The 16,800-nt window shown below is 47.8% G+C and overlaps 2 protein-coding genes across 3 annotated transcripts in view; both read left to right on the top strand.

Moving 5' to 3' along the window:
• The first annotated feature begins 410 nt into the window (after positions 1 to 410).
• The window catches only part of PRPF4 (pre-mRNA processing factor 4), a 141,300-nt gene continuing 124,910 nt past the window's right edge, over positions 411 to 16,800 (top strand). The window contains exon 1 of the mRNA XM_050761015.1: positions 411 to 420. The gene's annotated coding sequence lies outside the window, so the exon portion shown is untranslated. The remainder of the gene's footprint in view (positions 421 to 16,800) is intronic.
• On the top strand, positions 2,665 to 16,142 carry SLC31A2 (solute carrier family 31 member 2). 2 transcript variants are annotated; one of them, XM_050761043.1, is made up of 5 exons: positions 2,680 to 2,814; positions 9,750 to 9,816; positions 13,529 to 13,718; positions 14,772 to 14,943; positions 15,358 to 16,142. In XM_050761043.1, the coding sequence occupies exons 1-4, from the start codon at positions 2,809 to 2,811 to the stop codon at positions 14,938 to 14,940; spliced, it is 432 nt and encodes a 143-aa protein (XP_050617000.1). In that variant the 5' UTR covers positions 2,680 to 2,808; the 3' UTR covers positions 14,941 to 14,943; positions 15,358 to 16,142. The 2 variants fall into 2 exon arrangements, with proteins under 2 accessions (XP_050616999.1, XP_050617000.1); XM_050761042.1 differs by having other exon boundaries at positions 2,665 to 2,814; positions 14,772 to 16,142.

The following is a 16,800-nucleotide window of genomic DNA, read 5'->3' as shown; positions in this document are numbered from 1 at the left end:
TGGGGATCACGCAGCCTTACCTGCACATAAAGACCCAACATTCTGCAGGAATTACATGTTGTGCATGTGGTCTTTTCGTGAGCCTCAAGTTCCTCTATTGAACCTCAGAAGGAGAAATGACTGGTTGGATTTCCACTCTACCAACTGACTACAAAGGAGCCCAGGCTAAAGGGCCTCTCGATAATCTCTGTGATGCCCAAGGCAACGCCATCTTTCCTGATGGAGGATTCTGTCTCGGGGGTCTAGGTGTGCGCTGGAAAGACAACGACAGACTCTTGCTCCGTGAAAGGAAGGGAGTCATGGCCTGTCAAAACACAGAGTCCGGAAAGAATCTCTTGCCATGGACCCAGGCTTGAGTGGCTGTGTTGTGATCTTACGATCTAGGATCCCATGATTTGCAACAAGCTCTCTGCCTGGGGGACAGGGAAGGGGTGTCTCTGGTGGTACAGTAAGAAATGGGGCATTTTAGGACTTCCGGGCTAAGTGTTGTAACCAAAACATCCATGAGAAAGTTGTAAGTAAGTGTAAAGGTCATCAGATTGTGACAAAGTCAACAAAAACAGTCAAATGAATAAAGCTGTGTTGCAGATTCTTCAATGCAGGTGTGGGGAGTGGGGTGCAACGGAGCCTACTTATGTGAAGGTCAGATCATCTTACTCCTGCTTCCCATGTAAGGCCCAGAAAGGTAAAAAGCTACACCCAGAGCCCTCCCCAGCTCTTGGAACCCAGATGCTTCAGAGATACCCTTAGCCCTTCTCCCCAGTGCTTCCCCATGTTCCAGTAAACGACAACAGCAGCAGCTCTCCCTCCCCAGCCCCATCACAGTGTCATGGCCCATGTTCTCTCCCTGAAGCTGTTCTAATCCCTGACTGCTCCCAGCCCCCATTAGCTTTCAGACTGAGGATCTTAAAAGCTGTGTAGATCATGAGGTCAGGAGATCGAGATCATCCTGGCTAACACGGAGAAATCCCGTCTCTACTAAAAAAATACAAAAAAATTAGCCGGGCATGGTGGCAGGTGCCTGTAGTCCCAGCTATTTGGGAGGCTGAGGCAGGAGAATGGTGTGAACCCGGAAGGTGGAGCTTACAGTGAGCCGAGGTCACTGCAGCCTGGGCAACAGAGCAAGACTCTGTCTCAAAAAAAAAAAAAAAAGCTGTCTGGGCCTAGTGAGGTGACTCACGCCTGTAATCCCAGCACTCTGGGAGGCCAAGACAGGCAGATCACGAGGTCAGGTGTTCAAGAGCAGCCTGACCAATATGGTGAAACCCTGTCTCTACTAAAAATACAAAAATTAGCCAGGCATGGTGGCACGCACCTGTAGTCCCAGCTACTCAGGAGGCTGAGGCAGGAGAATCGCTTGAACCCAGGGGGTGGAGGTTGCAGTGAGCCAAGATTGCACCACTGCACTCCAGCCTGGGCGACAGAGCGAAACTCTGTCAAAAAAAAAAATGCTGTGTGACCCTGAGAATTCTACCATTTACTGAACAAGCTCCCACTGCCAGGTTACATGCTGAGAATTTAACATGTATGTTTTCATTTAATCCCTATGACATAGATTTTATTATTATTTTCATTTTATTTACCAGAAAACTGAGGTTCAGAAATGTAAGCTATTTGCCTATGGTCTCAAAGTCAATAGTTGATGGATACGGATATGAACTGAGGTCAGCTCCAGGCTCAAGGTCTCTGCTAACACTGTCCTTAGCAAGGTTTCTCTGAAGAGCCTCTTTACTCACAGGCTGATCGGCAAAGGTTTCCTAAATATGGTTAAGAATCAATAACCGGGGCCGGGCGCGGTGGCTCAAGCCTGTAATCCCAGCACTTTAGGAGGCCGAGACGGGAGGATCACGAGGTCAAGAGATCGAGACCATCCTGGCGAACACGGTGAAACCCCGTCTCTACTAAATAGTACAAAAAACTAGCTGGGCGAGGTGGCGGGCGCCTGTAGTCCCAGCTACTCGGGAGGCTGAGGCAGGAGAATGGCGGGAACCCGGGAGGCGGAGCTTGCAGTGAGCTGAGATCCGGCCACTGCACTCCAGCCTGGGCGACAGAGCGAGACTCCGTCTCAAAAAAAAAAAAAAAAAAAAAAAAAGAATCAATAACCATTAAAAATCCCTCACCCTACAAGAAACCCCAACAAAAAAACTGGAGCAGTGAAATTAACAAGCAATACACAGAAATGGAAGTACTGATAAGAAAAATAGTTTACCACCCTAGTAATCAAAGAAAAACAAAATTACATGTGTGTATTCCTTTTGGTTTATCAGATTGGAAAATATTTTTTTTTAAAAGAAAAATGTAATTATCTTGTAATGACTGCATTAAAAATCTAGGGCATAATTAACTTAATTTACTCCAAATTTGTTGCTACTGTGTTCATAGCACGGACTTTTTCCATTTTCAACTCAACATGTTACGCTTGGGGTAGTTTATTACAATGAACAATAAGCATTCTCATAATTGCCAAGATAAGCCAAGTGCAAAACAGCAAGGGCGGAGACAGAAGGCAGCAGGTGGCCCCACTCGTTCGCGACTCCGGGAACGCCAAGCCTCTGCCCTTAGGAACCTGGGGCGCGGCACGTGGGTCCGGGCCAGGGGTCGCGCCTGAGGCCGCCGACGTGGGGCGCGCGTGGGGACCACAACTCCCAGGCGCCCGCGCGCCGCCTCGCCCGGACCATGTGATCCGCGCGGCGCGGGTCGCGATCACTGCGGTGGCGGCGGCGGCTGAACTGACTCGGAGCGAGGAGACCCGAGCAAGGAGACCCGAGCGAGCAGACGCGGCCCTAACGCCCGCCCCGCGCGCTCACCATGGCGGTAAGTTCCGGGCGCTAGGGAGAGGAGGGGACGCGGGTGGGCGGCTGGGGCGGGGTCTCCTGGAGCTGCCATCTGGGCACCCCGAATCCTCGCTGTCGCTGGCCCGGGGCTGGTGAGGGGTGTGTTGGCAGCATTGCCAACAGCCGGAACAGGGTTGGGGGGACGCGGCAGGTACAGGTTGCCGTGGCTTTGTGGTTTTCCTCTATTTGTCCCTCCTGCTGGGAGGCAGTCCGGCTAGGCGAGCAGTTACCGAGGGCCCGCGGTGGCGCGGCTTGAGAGTGGGGGCGCGGTGGCTGAAGACAGCTGGGTCCGGGGTCTCCAGTCCCGGACCTCTGGCCGGCGCCCCAGGGCGGAGGGCAGCGCATTGGGAGATTCCAGGTAGGCTTCCACGAAAGGGAAAGCCCCGGCGCATTTCAGCCCGCAGCCCGGCGCGCACACTGCTCTTGTTAAGTTTGTAGCCTGATTCTTTGGGGAATAAAACAGACCCAGCTCCTTTCCAGCTTCCCTGCACTTTCAGTCAGAAAACAGCGTTTCGGACAAGCTGTTTTTCTTGGTAGGGTTCACCTGGGCTGGAGAGAACGACAGCTTGCAAGACTCGTTAGTCTTTGAAGAAGTCATATCATTTTCTTCATCCCATGAAGAATGTCATAGAATTTAAGATACAGGAGGCCTAGCCTGGGCAACATAGCTAGACCCCGTCTCTACAAAAATTAGCCACAAGTGGTGGCAGGCGCCTGTAATCCTAGCTACTCTGGAGGCTGAGGCAGGAGGATGAGGATAATTGCTTGAGCCCTGAAGTTCTAGGCTGTAGTGAGCCATGACCTTCAGCCTGGGCAACAGAACAAGACGTTCCCAAACAAACAAACAAACAACACACAAAACAAAAAACAAAAAAGATATAGGAAGTCTATATAGGCCGTTTAGTCAAATGATCAACTGTCCTTTAAAAAGGGAAATAGATGGAAAGCACTTGCAAAAGTTCCCCAGCCAGTCAGCCTAGCACTGGGACCTTCATCTCCTTCCCAACCCTTGTTTACAAAAAAGGAAGCTTTTCTCAAAGTGTAAGTAACCTCAAATGAAAAAATAAAGAAGAAAACAAGTTCCAGGGATTGCTCCCTCCTTCGCCACAGCCCCGCCCTGAAAAAAGCACAAATCAGTTAAACTGTCAGAGGCCAAGATTCATCCCAAGGAGGAAAACAAGATCGGGGCCCTGCCCCCTGCCTATCTGACCACAAAGTCCTTTAATTGAAAACTGTAGCCCAGATCGCTTCTCTCAAGTCAGGGTGTGCTGATTTCCATCTTTTCCTCTAGCAAAAAGGCAAAAGTAGAAAGGGTTGAGTGACAGGTGAATCTTTGTCCCTCCGGGGCTTCGGACTCCGTAGGTACTTCCAGTCCTGAACATACCATACAGTTCATCTTCCCAGCTGTCTCCTGCTTCTCTGACTTCAGCACTGTCCTAGCCAACTGCTCTCTGGCCAGGGCAGGTGTCTCTCAGGCAGCTTAGTCCCCAGCACCCCCAGGGAGCCTCCACTGTGCCTCTCTTTCTGACCTACAACCTGTTGTAATTACTTGCTCACTTAAATGTCCCCCATCACAGACAGGTAGCTCCCTAAAGGCCAAAGACTTGTCCCATTCATCTCTGTATCGCAAGGGTCTGCACAGCCCTAGCACAACAAAAAGAAATCTTTCAAATTACTCTTACTGTTCCGTGGGGGTTCAGGTCTATGGCAAAACATGTCTGGGCTGTTTTGGGCTCCTAAGGTAACTGGCTCAGGCCCAAGGATGATAGAAGGAAACTAGTTGTGGCAACTCCCTGACTGATTAATTAGCCACTAGGGACATTCCATTCATGCCATCTGCTTTACCAAATGGACTCAGAGAAGGGGTGATCCACGGGCGTCACCCCTACCTCCACCTGGCAGAGATGGTGCTAGAGGCTTCTGCTGAGGATGAGGCCATCTCCAGTGTAAATGGAGTTTCACAGTATTGTTCGTACCTGTTTGCTTTTGTATATCAATCTCGTGTAAACATTTTGCTATGTCAACAAATGTTTTTTGAAAGCCTAACAGGAGAGATCTCTGAGCAGTAGGACTCAAAATGATGTTTTACTTTCTTTTCGGTACTCTGTCAGCTTTTTACATCGAGCTAGTGCCATTGGGTTGGGGGAGGGGGGCGGATGTAAAAGCTATTCTTATTTTTAAACTCTTCAACATTTTTAAAACTCTTCAACATGATTTTTATCATGTTGTGATGTGACCGCCTAGATTTCCATTTTGAGGCTCTCATATAATTTACTTGACCAGTCCCTGTTGGTTGACAGGAGACCATCATGGTTCCTATGATTTCTCAGAGTGTGACCCCCACAAACACCTGTCCCAGAAACACCCAGAGTACTTGTTGTACACTAAGGTTTGAGAACCAGTACAGGCTTTCCAGAAAGATCTCTGGCTCTGGGCACCTGATTGCTGAGTGACCGTGGGGAGATAAGTGGGCCTTTCTGTGCCTTCCTTGTTAATTTAAAGAGGTTAATAATAGTAGGCACCTGCAGAGATGTCACAGGGAGTGAGGCATAAAAAATGGAAGGTGAACACGGTGCAGGCACATGCAGGCCCTCAGGAGACACGGAGCTGTGTGGCTGTTCTCTCCAATCAGATGCTTTCACATTTCTTTCTCTGTCCTGCAGCTCCACCATCTCCAGTGAGCCCAGTCCCTGGGTAGGCGCAGGCAGGGGTTGGTGACACAAGTCAGACCCCCTTTGGCACTGAAAGGCATGTTAGCTGTGTGTAGGGAGTAGAACAGCCAGGTTAGTACCAGGTCTCTACCAAACCCAAAGCTGCAGTGTCCAAATCTGAGAGGAGATGCATAGATGTGGTGCCCCGTCCAACCTGGAAACAGAGGCACACTCACTGTTTGTTTTGTTTTGTTTTGTTTTTTGTTTTTTTGAGACAGAGTCTTGTTCTATTACCCAGGCTGCAGTGCAGTGGCACGATCTTGGCTCACTGCAACCTCCACCTCCTGGACTCAAGTGATCCTCCCACCTCAGCACCTCCCAAATAGCTGGGGCTACAGGCACATGCCACCACGCCCAACTAATCTTCGTATTTTTCGTAGAGACTGGGTTTTGCCATGTTGCCCAGGCTAGCACTTTTTTCTTTTACAAGGTTTCAGGAAAACAGTAGATAGAGCTCAAGATGGGAGCCTGTGAAAGTGAGGCCAAACCAAAGGAAAGGGTTCCTAGAGTCCTATCCTCATCTTACAGATGAAGAGACTGGGGTCCACAAGGGGCTTTCTGTGTGTCTGCAGCTCAAGGCCACGCAACTGGTTCCTGGCAGAGCTGGGAGGCAGATCCAGGCAGTGCAGCTTTAGAAACCGTGTCCCTAACCACTAGCCTTGCTGCCTGTGTTCAAACTGCAACCGAGTGAACTGAGCCTCAGAATCTCCTCAAGGGGGCTGGTTAATATCTATGTCTTCCCTGCCTCCTGTGGCTCTGCCCCTGGACTCTAATTAGGGGCCTGGAATCTGCACTTTTAATAAGGCCCTGGAGTCTAAGCAGCTGCTGCTATCCCTCTACACTAAGCCACTTGCCAGTGTGTGTGGAGCTCATGACTGGCCTGTGGTTTCCCAGTGATTCACCCGGGACTGACTCTGCCTCTGCGGATATGGCTATAACAGCATCGTCATCCACACCTGTGATCCACTCCAGTGTCCTCCCTCCCACCCTATCCTCTTTGCCTTTTCATCCTGTTGTACCACTGTTGTCCCTGGGCTCTGGTCTTACTCTCCCATCCCCAGACTGGTCCTTGTTTGTTTCCTTTATTTAAGGTGTACTCTTCACCTTTCTCAGGAAATACGGGCCAGCTACTGGCTGAGCATCCTTGAGGGGCTAAGCATGACTATCCTAATTGCACAGAGACTTTTTCTCATACATTCCTTCCCCTCCCCAATTTCTTCCCATATTTTGTTCCAAAGTGGCCATATCAGCTGCTTCTGCTATTTGCATATCTTCCTGAAATGTTAAAACAACCGAAAGACGGCACAGCCCTCCTCCCTGTCTAGTATTGCACAAGAAAGTGGGCTCTTCTCTGCGATGTAGCATCTGTTTTCCTCTTGCCAAATGAGGGCCTGGTAAGAAGACCCAGGATCCAGTCCTGATGCTGCCACCAACTCACAATGTGACCCTGGGCATGTCACAACTGCCCCTTGGACTTCTGGTGCTGCCCTGAGAAGCTGCATTGAGAACAGTTAGGAGCACAGAATCTGAAGCCAGCCCACCCAGGCAAAATTCTAGCTAGCAACTTGGCAAGCTACCTAACTTCTCTCTGCCTTAGTATTCTCATCTATGAAATGGAGCTAAGAATCATCATCCCCTCCCCTTGAAATTAAGTGAGTTAAGACATACAACTTTTTAAAATTATACTTTAAGTTCCAGGGTACATGTGCACAACGTGCAGTTTTGTTACATATGTATGTATACATGTGCCATGTTGGTGTGCTGCACCCATTAACTCGTCATTTACATTAGGTATATCTCCTAATGCTATCCCTCCCCCTTCCCTCCTCCCCACAATAGGCCCCGGTGTGTGATGTTCCCCTTCCTGTGTCCAAGTGATCTCATTGTTCAATTCCCACCTATGAAGACATATAACATTTTTAGAAGAGTGCCTGGCACAGAATAATTAGTAAGTGTCATTTCCTTCCCAAGTATGAAAAAAGACGGTTGCTCTAGATTAGTACTTCCTAGAGGATAGTCTATGAGATTCTCTCCCAGAGGACACTCAGCAAGAAAAAAGGGAGGAGAGAGTTACAGGCTTTCAGAGGTACAGGCTTCTGGCAGTGCTGAAAGCTGTTAAACCTTTTGTCCAATTCCAGTCTCTCCCAAACTCCCTTGACCACAGAATCCATTTTCCCCAGTATCCTGTGCTTCTCCCATGGAACACTTCTGAGAAACACCCCTCCAGCTTTGACATGTATGGGGAAAAAAAGGCACTGGGGTTATTGAGCCCTTACTGTGTGTCACTTTGTGTGGATGGCTTTGCAGAGTTTTCCCCCAGCTCCCCTCGGAGGGAACTGAGACCAGAGAGAGGCTGTGGCTAACAAATCTGTTTTGTTCCAAATCCTAGACTCAGTCTACTATTATTTACTATCTCCTTTGGTCCTAAATATTGAGAGGGGGAGGATTGGAGACGACTAGAACATGCAAGGCCCGTGGTTTAGGGCTGTCATCTGCAAGCAGAAGTTGGTGGCTCTGGTTTCCGGGAGGCTACGGGATACCCACATGGCACAGCTTCCTGACAAAATGGCAGCTAATCAAATCTGCCTATCCTTCCACCCCCCACTGACGTTTGCCTCTACCGGAACTCCTTTTCTGTAAGAACTGATGGCCTCCACAGCCTTCACAAGAACCCAGTCTCAGTGGGTTCATATCTTCCTCCCTTGAACACAAACTAAGAGTAATCACGCTTCTAAGGAAGTCGGGCAAATCCCTTTCTCTCTCTGTATTCATTTCCCTCATCTGGAAATGAGAGGCGATGGAGAGGGACTGAAGTTGGGCCAAATCAGCATTTTTCAAACTGAGTTTCAGCAGAGCTTAGATTTCTCTCCCCTCTTCATCCTGAGCCCTATGTTTTATATCACAGAATTACAAGAAAGATTTAAATTGGCTAGTGTTCCCTGGCAAAAAAAGTTGAAAGCCATGGGACTAAAAACTCTGAGGATACTTCTATCTAGTGCTGACATTCAAGGATTCTAATATTTGGCCATTGTCTTAGAAGGCAAAGGCTTCCACGAGCTGATTACAACTCAGCCAGGATCTCCTTAGCTGGGTAACACTGACAGTGTTTGCTGAACTGCTTGTGCTGGCTGAGAAGGGCTTACCTGGGGACCAGAGGCTGCCTTCCCTTCCCTGAGAGGGTGAACTAACTGATAGATCTGTTGGGTCCTCATCTTTCCAAACAGTCGTTAAGCCTGGTGTGGGCGTCTAAATTTACCATCCAGCTCCCACCGTACCCTCTTCTCTTGGAGACTGGGAGGAAGCACCGTGTCCTGGAATGTCCAGGGCTCTGGAATCCAGCTAGACACAGGTTTGAATCCCAGCTCTCCCAACTTACTAGCTTTGGGACCACCAGCAAATTACTTCTCTAAGGCTAGTTTCCCTAGCTTTCCTTCCTATAAAATGGGCCTAACTGTCCCTGTCACACAGAGGACTGTTGTGACAATGAAATGAGATGATGTAGAAAAAGCCCTTGATGCCACCCTGAACACAGCGTGGAGCAAGCACCCTTTGAAAAGGCATCTGACAGGCACTGCATGGTCACTGCTTTTACCTGCAGTCTTTCCTGTAAGGTTGTGAACTCACCAGGGTCAGATACATTAATCTGCCTCCAAAATGCCGGGCACACGAACTGGGCTCAGCAAATGTATAGTGAATGAGTGGACAGATGTGGAGTACAGTGAAGACAGCTGCCTCTGGGCCCCTTGACGATAAACACTGTGGGATCTGTCTAGACTCCGCAGAACAAAGAGGACTCTAGGTTCCCATCACACGGGAGCCCGTCTCGGAGCTGCAGTAGAATGGCTAGGGCCCCAGGGGGTAAGAGGAGGCAGTTGCACCTGCACTTGGAAGGCATGGAGGGGACATCCCCACATAGTCTGAGGACACTGTCACATCCCGAGCCAGTTGGCCCAGTGAGGATGGGCACTCCCACACCTCTATTCTCATATGGAGCAGGGCCAGCTCACTTATAGCTCTGCTGTTGACCCTCCTGGGCAAGTCTCAGCTCTTTATGGCCTCAGTTGGCCCTGATGACTTCTGATGGCCCTTTCGACACTTCCAAAGACTCCATTTTTCTGGACTCCCAGAGGAGGCGCTGGAGAGCATTAAGGACCATGACTTCCACTGCCCCGCGCCCCATGATGCCGATTCCCTTCTCTTTCAGATGCATTTCATCTTCTCAGATACGGTGGTGCTTCTGTTTGATTTCTGGAGTGTCCACAGTCCTGCTGGTAAGAATTGGGAAGCTCAAACTTGTAGCTTGGAAAGCCTTGTAGCACGAGGCAAGGGAGAATCCGGGTTCTCTTGATTCTCGGTGGGCATTTAAGTGAGGCTGATTCCTCTGGCATAAACACTGAGCAGGAACTTCACATTCATAATTCCATTTGCAACCACTCCCTTTCAGATCGCAAAGGGCACCATTATCTTACTGATCCTCACAAAGGCCGAGAGAGGCAGGGAGGCAGCTTTTCTCTCTGTTACAGGGGAAGAAACTAAAGCCCAGAGACAGGAAGAGAGACTCATGCAGGGTCACACAGTAAGTATGCATCAGAGCCACAACTAGATCAAGGCTTCCGGGTGCCACTTGGCACCTTCCTTATCCAGCGTTCATTGTTCTGCACCAGTTCAGAAGTCCACAGCAGCTGCTGGAGATGAGACACCAGTTTGAAAGGGAAGAATATTCCTTTGATTTGAAAAGGCAGAGTTTGTCACTAATTCATGAAAAAGTTATTTTTCAAGTTAAATAACTGCATCTTAAAAATAGACTGGAAACAGCCCAAATGCCCGTTATTGCGGGTGCAGATTAAATAAAGTATGGTCATCCCTACAATGGGCTACCATTTCTTGTTATCTATTGCTAAATAAACAGTGGCTTACAACAAGTCATTTTATCATTCTCTCTCAAGGTGCTATGAGTTGACTGGACCCAGCTGAGTGGTCCTCACTCAAGGTCTCTCATGCAGTATAGTCAGACTGTGGCTGGAAGTAGGGTCATTTGGAAGAGTTCCTCACTCTCATGCCAAGTGGCTGATACTGGTTGTTAGCTAGGACCTCAGCTGGAGTTGTTGGCTGAACACCTACGTGTGGCATCTCCTATGGCTTGGGCTTCCTCATGGCAGAGTGGCTAGATTCCAAGATCGAGTGTCGCAAGAGAACAAGGTAGAAGTATGTGGAATTTTCAAGACCTAGCCTTGGAAATCAGATAGCATTACTTCTGCCTTCTTTGGCTGAAGCAGTCACGAAGGTCTTCCTAGGCTAAAGGAGAGGGAACAAACATGGACCCCACTGCTTGATGGCAAGAATGTTGACATCATAAGAAGGGGATGTGGGGTTGGATATATTGGAGTGGCTGTCTTTGTAAAATATAATCTATCACAGATACGATGAAGCCACTGGGGAAAAGGTAAATCTGTGTGAACTGAGGTAAAACTGGATGATAAAGTCAAATGCAAAGGAGTATGTGTAGATAGGATGCTGTCATTTGGACAAACAGAGGCTGATATATACATTGAGCAACAGAGGTTGCTCTGAGGAGGAGAATTGGGGTGAAGGGAGATTGGGGTGGGAAGAAAACTGATTTTTCTTTTTTTTTTTAAATGGAGTCTCTGTCGCCCAGGCTGGCATGCAGTGGCACGATCTTGGCTTACTGCAACCTCTACCTCCCAGGTTCAAGCAATTCTCTTGCCTCAGCCTCCCGAGTAGCTGGGACTACAGGCATGCACCACAATGCCCAGCTAATATTTTTGTATTTTCAGTAGAGACGGGGTTTCACCATGTTGGCCAGGCTGGTCTCAAACTCCTGACCTCAAGTGATCCACCCGCCTCGGCCTCCCAAAGTGCTGGGATTACAGATATGAGCTACCACACCTGGCCTGAATTTTCACTGTATTCTTTTTTGCACTGTTTGAAGTTTCACCATGTACATGAAATTACCTATAATTTTATATTTTAAAAACCTGCATCTATCAGATGATTTTCTCCGGGGAGCCTTTGGGAAAAAAAACCCGACTGTTTTTCCTTTTCTTACACTCAACACACTTCTGTGACCAGATGTGTAGGCTTTCCCTCAGTGACCAATTTTCTGATACCAGCTGGGTGTCCTACAACTCAGTTCAAATCTGACACTAACCAGAGTTAGTGCAGATCCCACAGGTTAAGGGCACAGTCCCACAAGGCTGCCCCCTGCTTCAGGCACCAATCGCAAGTCCCAGCTTGTCTCCCGTACTTCTGGCCAACTGACTATACATCGGGGTTCCCATAACGCCTTCGTTGGGGTCAATTATTTGCTAGAATGGTTCACAACACTCAAGGAAACACTTTAAAAGAGTACAAATGGGCCAGGTGCGGTGGCTCATGCCTGTAATCCCAGCACTTTGGGAGGCCAAGGCGAGTGGATCACCTGAGGTGAGGAGTTCAAGACCAGCCTGACCAACATGGTGAAATCCCGTCTCTACTAAAAATACAAAAATATTAGCCAGGCGTGGTGGGGGGTGCCTGTAATCCCAGCTACTTGGGAGGCTGAGGCAAGAGAATTGTTTGAACCCAGGAGGCAGAGGTTGCAGTGAGCCAAGATTGCGCCACTGTACTCCAGCCTGGGCAACAGAGCGAGACTCCATCTCGAAAAAAATAAAAAGTACAATGAATAGCTGGGAGGAAAAGATGCATGGAGCAAGGCATGTAGGAAGGGGTTCAGAGCCTCCAGGCCCTCCCTGGGCTTGCCACCTTCCAGGTACCCCCATGTGTTCAGCAGCTGGAAGCTTTTCAAATCCTGTCCTTTTAAAGAAATTATTCATATATAATAGTTGTACATGTTTTGGGGTACATGGGATATTTTGATACCTATATACAATATGCAATGATCAAATCAGGGTAACTGGGGTGTTTATCACCTCAAACATTTATCTTTGTGTTGGAAACATTACAATTCTATTTTGAAATATACAATAAATTATGGTTAACTATAATTTCCCTACTGTACTGTTGAATACAACAACTTATTCCTTCTAACTGCATTCTTTTGGGTTTCTATGGAGTCTTCATATAGAGGCATGATTGATGACCTCACTGGCCACTGGTGATCAATTCAACCTTCAGTCCGTCTCTCCTTCCAGAGGTAGGAAGTGGGCTGAAAGTGCCAACCTCCAAGCACAAGGTTGGCTCCCCTGGCAACCAGCCCCCATCCAGAGCCCATCCAGGAGCCTCAGCCATCAGTCATCTCATTAGCATATAAAAAGACACCACTTCAGAGTTTCCAAGGGCTCTAGAAGTCGTGTGCCAGGAAACCAGGGCAGAAACAGGATATATATCTCTTATTATGTTGCAGAGTCCAGTAAAATACTTTGGCTGGACCGCTTATTATCCCTCTTAGTGAAACGAAAGTAGTAATTAACAGTTATATTTTACACAGCAGCTCTAATAAGCACTTTATATTTTCTGTAAAATAATTTATTGGGTTTTTCCCCTAATATAAAAGTAATATATATAAAAGAAACCTTAGAAAGTTAGGCAAGAATATAAAAACCATCCGTATCCTACTTTGCTGAGATAACTATTACTCTTGTGCTGTTTATCTTTCCTTCTAGACGTTTTTCGCGTACTTACATATAAACAGGACCTTGCAGTACTCATCCCTTAACAAGAAGTCACAACAGATTTGTGCAGCCTGCCAGGGGAGTGGCTGGGGTGATGGCACATGGCTTCTTCAGTCTCAGCCCCTGGCTTTTTCAGGCGGCTTCTCTTCCTTATCTCAAAGCCACACTCCAGTAGGCCAATCCTGCTAAGAAAGGTCTGGTGAAGACAGTGCAGAAGTTCAGAGCTCAGCAAGGGTGGGGAAGAAGATGCAAGAGAGAGGTGGATGGAGTGGATTCCATGAACAGGTGGAGGTGCTGGAAGGGAAACAGTGCTGGCCTGGCCAGGTCTCCACAACTCTGCCTCCTTTGACAGGCATGGCCCTTTCGGTGTTGGTGCTCCTGCTCCTGGCTGTACTGTATGAAGGCATCAAGGTTGGCAAAGCCAAGCTGCTCCACCAGGTGCTGGTGAACCTGCCTACCTCTATCAGCCAGCAGACCATCGCAGAGACAGACGGAGACTCTGCAGGCTCAGATTCATCCCCTGTTGGCAGAACCCACCACAGGTACAGGCAGTGGGTATGGGAAAGGGGCAGAGGCCTCACATTCACCCTGGGAGACAGGCTGGCCTGGACAGCATTAGCCCCACTTCACAGAGGGGACAGTAAGGCCCAGGGAAGGACCAGGACTTGCCAACAAATGGTTATAAATAGCCAAGTCAACTAGAGCTTATGTCTCCTGATGCCCAGGCCAAAGCACTCTCTGTGAACAGCCACTTGAAAGGCTCAGAAGGCTTTCTTTAGGGAACTGTGATCTTCAGATGCAGGCCCCTATCTAGCAACTGGGGTGGCCACCCACCCTCCCCCAAATCTCACCAGTTCCATGGGTCACTAGGCTCCCATATCCAGGAGGGGATCTGCAGCTGTCCTGAAGCAATGTATCCCACTTGGTGGGAGGAGGAAGACAAGCTCTCCTCTCCTCCCTTCCCACTCAAATCAGGCAACCATTTAGGGTCCCTGTTCTGCCCTCTGCCCAGCCCCAGCCTCACCTGTGCTTAATAAGCCTGCCCACTCCATCACTAGCCACCCTACATGGGTGTCTCAGATCTTCACAACTGTACTGCAAGGGAGGTATTCTCATTCCTGTTTTACTGATAAGGAGTCTTGAGTTCAGAGAGGTTAAGACATCTGTCTAGGCCACTTTTAGTAAGTGGCAGGACTAGGAACTGATATGTCACCTAAGTCCATGCTTTTTCTTTCCATTGTCATACTGCCTCCCAAAGTAGATTCATGGGGAAAATATGCCTTACTGATGATTTTCTTATTCCTTATCAGAAAGACAGATTACAGATACCTTCATTTTCCCCTTTGTCTAGGATGCCAGGAAGCTCGGCACCAAATGTAGTGAAGATATGTCTCTTTAAAAAGAAATCTCTTGAGTTTTTTCTGGGGGTGGGGGGGGGTGGGGGGGGGCAGAAAGAAATCTCTCCTGGGTTAAGCATATAAGTTATAAATAATCAGGTCACATAACTCAACAGCTTTCTACTCCCTGATATCAACTCCCAGCTTCCTCATTACCAGCTCATTACCAGGATTAACTTGCTTCTCCTTTTTATCTAGGTGGTATTTGTGTCACTTTGGCCAGTCTCTAATCCATGTCATCCAGGTGGTCATCGGCTACTTCATCATGCTGGCCGTAATGTCCTACAACACCTGGATTTTCCTTGGTGTGGTCCTGGGCTCTGCTGTGGGCTACTACCTAGCTTACCCACTTCTCAGCACAGCTTAGCTGGTGAGGAATGTGCAGGCACTGAGGCTGGAGGGACACAGGGACCCCTCTTCCAGACACTATACTTCCAACTGCCCTTTCTTCTGATGGCTATTCCTTCACCTTATTCCCAGCCCCTGGAAACTTTGAGCTGAAGCCAGCACTTTCTCCCTGGAGTTTGGAGGCCATTGTATCAACCTTCCTTCTCAGCCAGCCTGCATAGGGCCCAGGCCTGGTCTTGTGTCTTAAGATGGCTGCTGTGACCAAAGGGAGAATGGAGAGAACAGGGGTGGCAGGGTTACTGAGCCCATGACAATACATTTCTGTGACTCAAACCAGGAATTTCCAAAGATTTCAAGCCAGGGAGAAGGGTTCTTGGTGATGCAGGGCATGGAACCTGGACACCCTCAGCTCTCCTGCTTTGTGCCTTATCTACAGGAGCATCGCCCATTGGACTTCCTGACCTCTTCTGTCTTTGAGGGACAGAGACCAAGCTAGATCTTTTTTCTCACCTTTCTGCCTTTGGAACACATGAAGATCATCTCTTCTATGGATCATGTTGACAAACTTTATTTTTCCCATTGAACTCCTAGTTGGCAATTTTGCACATTCATACAAAAAAAATTTTAATGAAATGATTTCATTTTATTCATGATGGATGGCAGCAACTGCTGAGACCTACTTCCCTTTCTTTGGGGGAGAATAAGTGACAGCTGATTAAAGACAGAGACACAGGACTGCTCTCAGGCTCCTGGTTTATTCTCTGATAGACTGAGCTCCTTCCACCAGAAGGCACTGCCTGCAGGAAGAAGATCATCTGATGGCCGTGCGTGTCTGGGAAGCTCTTCATGGCCTTAATGCCCTTCTTTATCCTCATCTTTCCTCTATGCAAAACAAAAAACTGCATCTAATAATGTTCAAAACTTAATGTTCTCTATTACTTACTGCTTACTCGTAATGATCTGGTGGGGAAACATGATTCATTCACTTAAAATATTGATTAAGCCATGGCAGGTACTGACTGAAGATGCAATCCAACCAAAGCCATTACATTTTTTAAGTTAGATGGGACTCTCTGGATAGTTGAACCTCTTCACTTTATAAAAAAGGAAAGAGAAAAATCACTGCTGTATACTAAATACCTCACAGACTAGATGAAAAGATGGTTGTAAGCTTTGGGAATTAAAAACAAATACATTTTAGTAAATATATATTTTTAAATAGTCTATGACTGTTCTGTTCTCCTCATTCCAACAGAAAGCACCTGAACCCTTATAACAACTGCAGAGGGTGAGTGGGGCTAATAGAGCTGGTAGTGCTCTTTATAAGCCTGTCTGAGAACAGAGTCCATCCACCTGCTACAAAGACAACTCTGCTCAGGGAAACCCAGCCCTGAAATGCTGCACCCAGGTAGACACCCCAGAATGCCAACTGAGGCAAGTCGTTCCTCATTCATATAACAAGTATTAATTGAGTACATGCTATAAGAAAAGTAACTGTCACACAGACTATAACTGTGTTGGCACAATTATTTAGCATCTTCTCTACCTGTGGGCAGAAGCAAATATAATAGCCACTAGTTAATATATAATAAGAAATAACTGCCCTAGAAAGTAGAGTATGTCACACCTTTAGGATTGATCAGGGCATTCCCCCATGTTTGCAGGGAATTGGAAAGCTGCCTGGTGTCTCAATAAGTTTAAGATTTTGTAGAGCAGGTGTGTTCTCACTGATGGAGTGTCAACAGTCCATCTCGTAAAACTCTTCAGTTTGACAATCTCTTCAAATGTGGTTAGACACTTGCAGTTTTTATAGAATAGAGGACTTAATTTTTTTTTTCTTTTTAAGAATCTATGCTTTAGAGGCCGGGTGTGGTGGCTT

The sequence above is a fragment of the Macaca thibetana genome, chromosome 15 (genome assembly GCF_024542745.1).
Source record: "Macaca thibetana thibetana isolate TM-01 chromosome 15, ASM2454274v1, whole genome shotgun sequence".
NCBI lineage: Eukaryota > Metazoa > Chordata > Mammalia > Primates > Cercopithecidae > Macaca > Macaca thibetana.
Note: the sequence above shows the minus strand (reverse complement) of the source record. Positions and strands in the feature narration are given on the sequence as shown.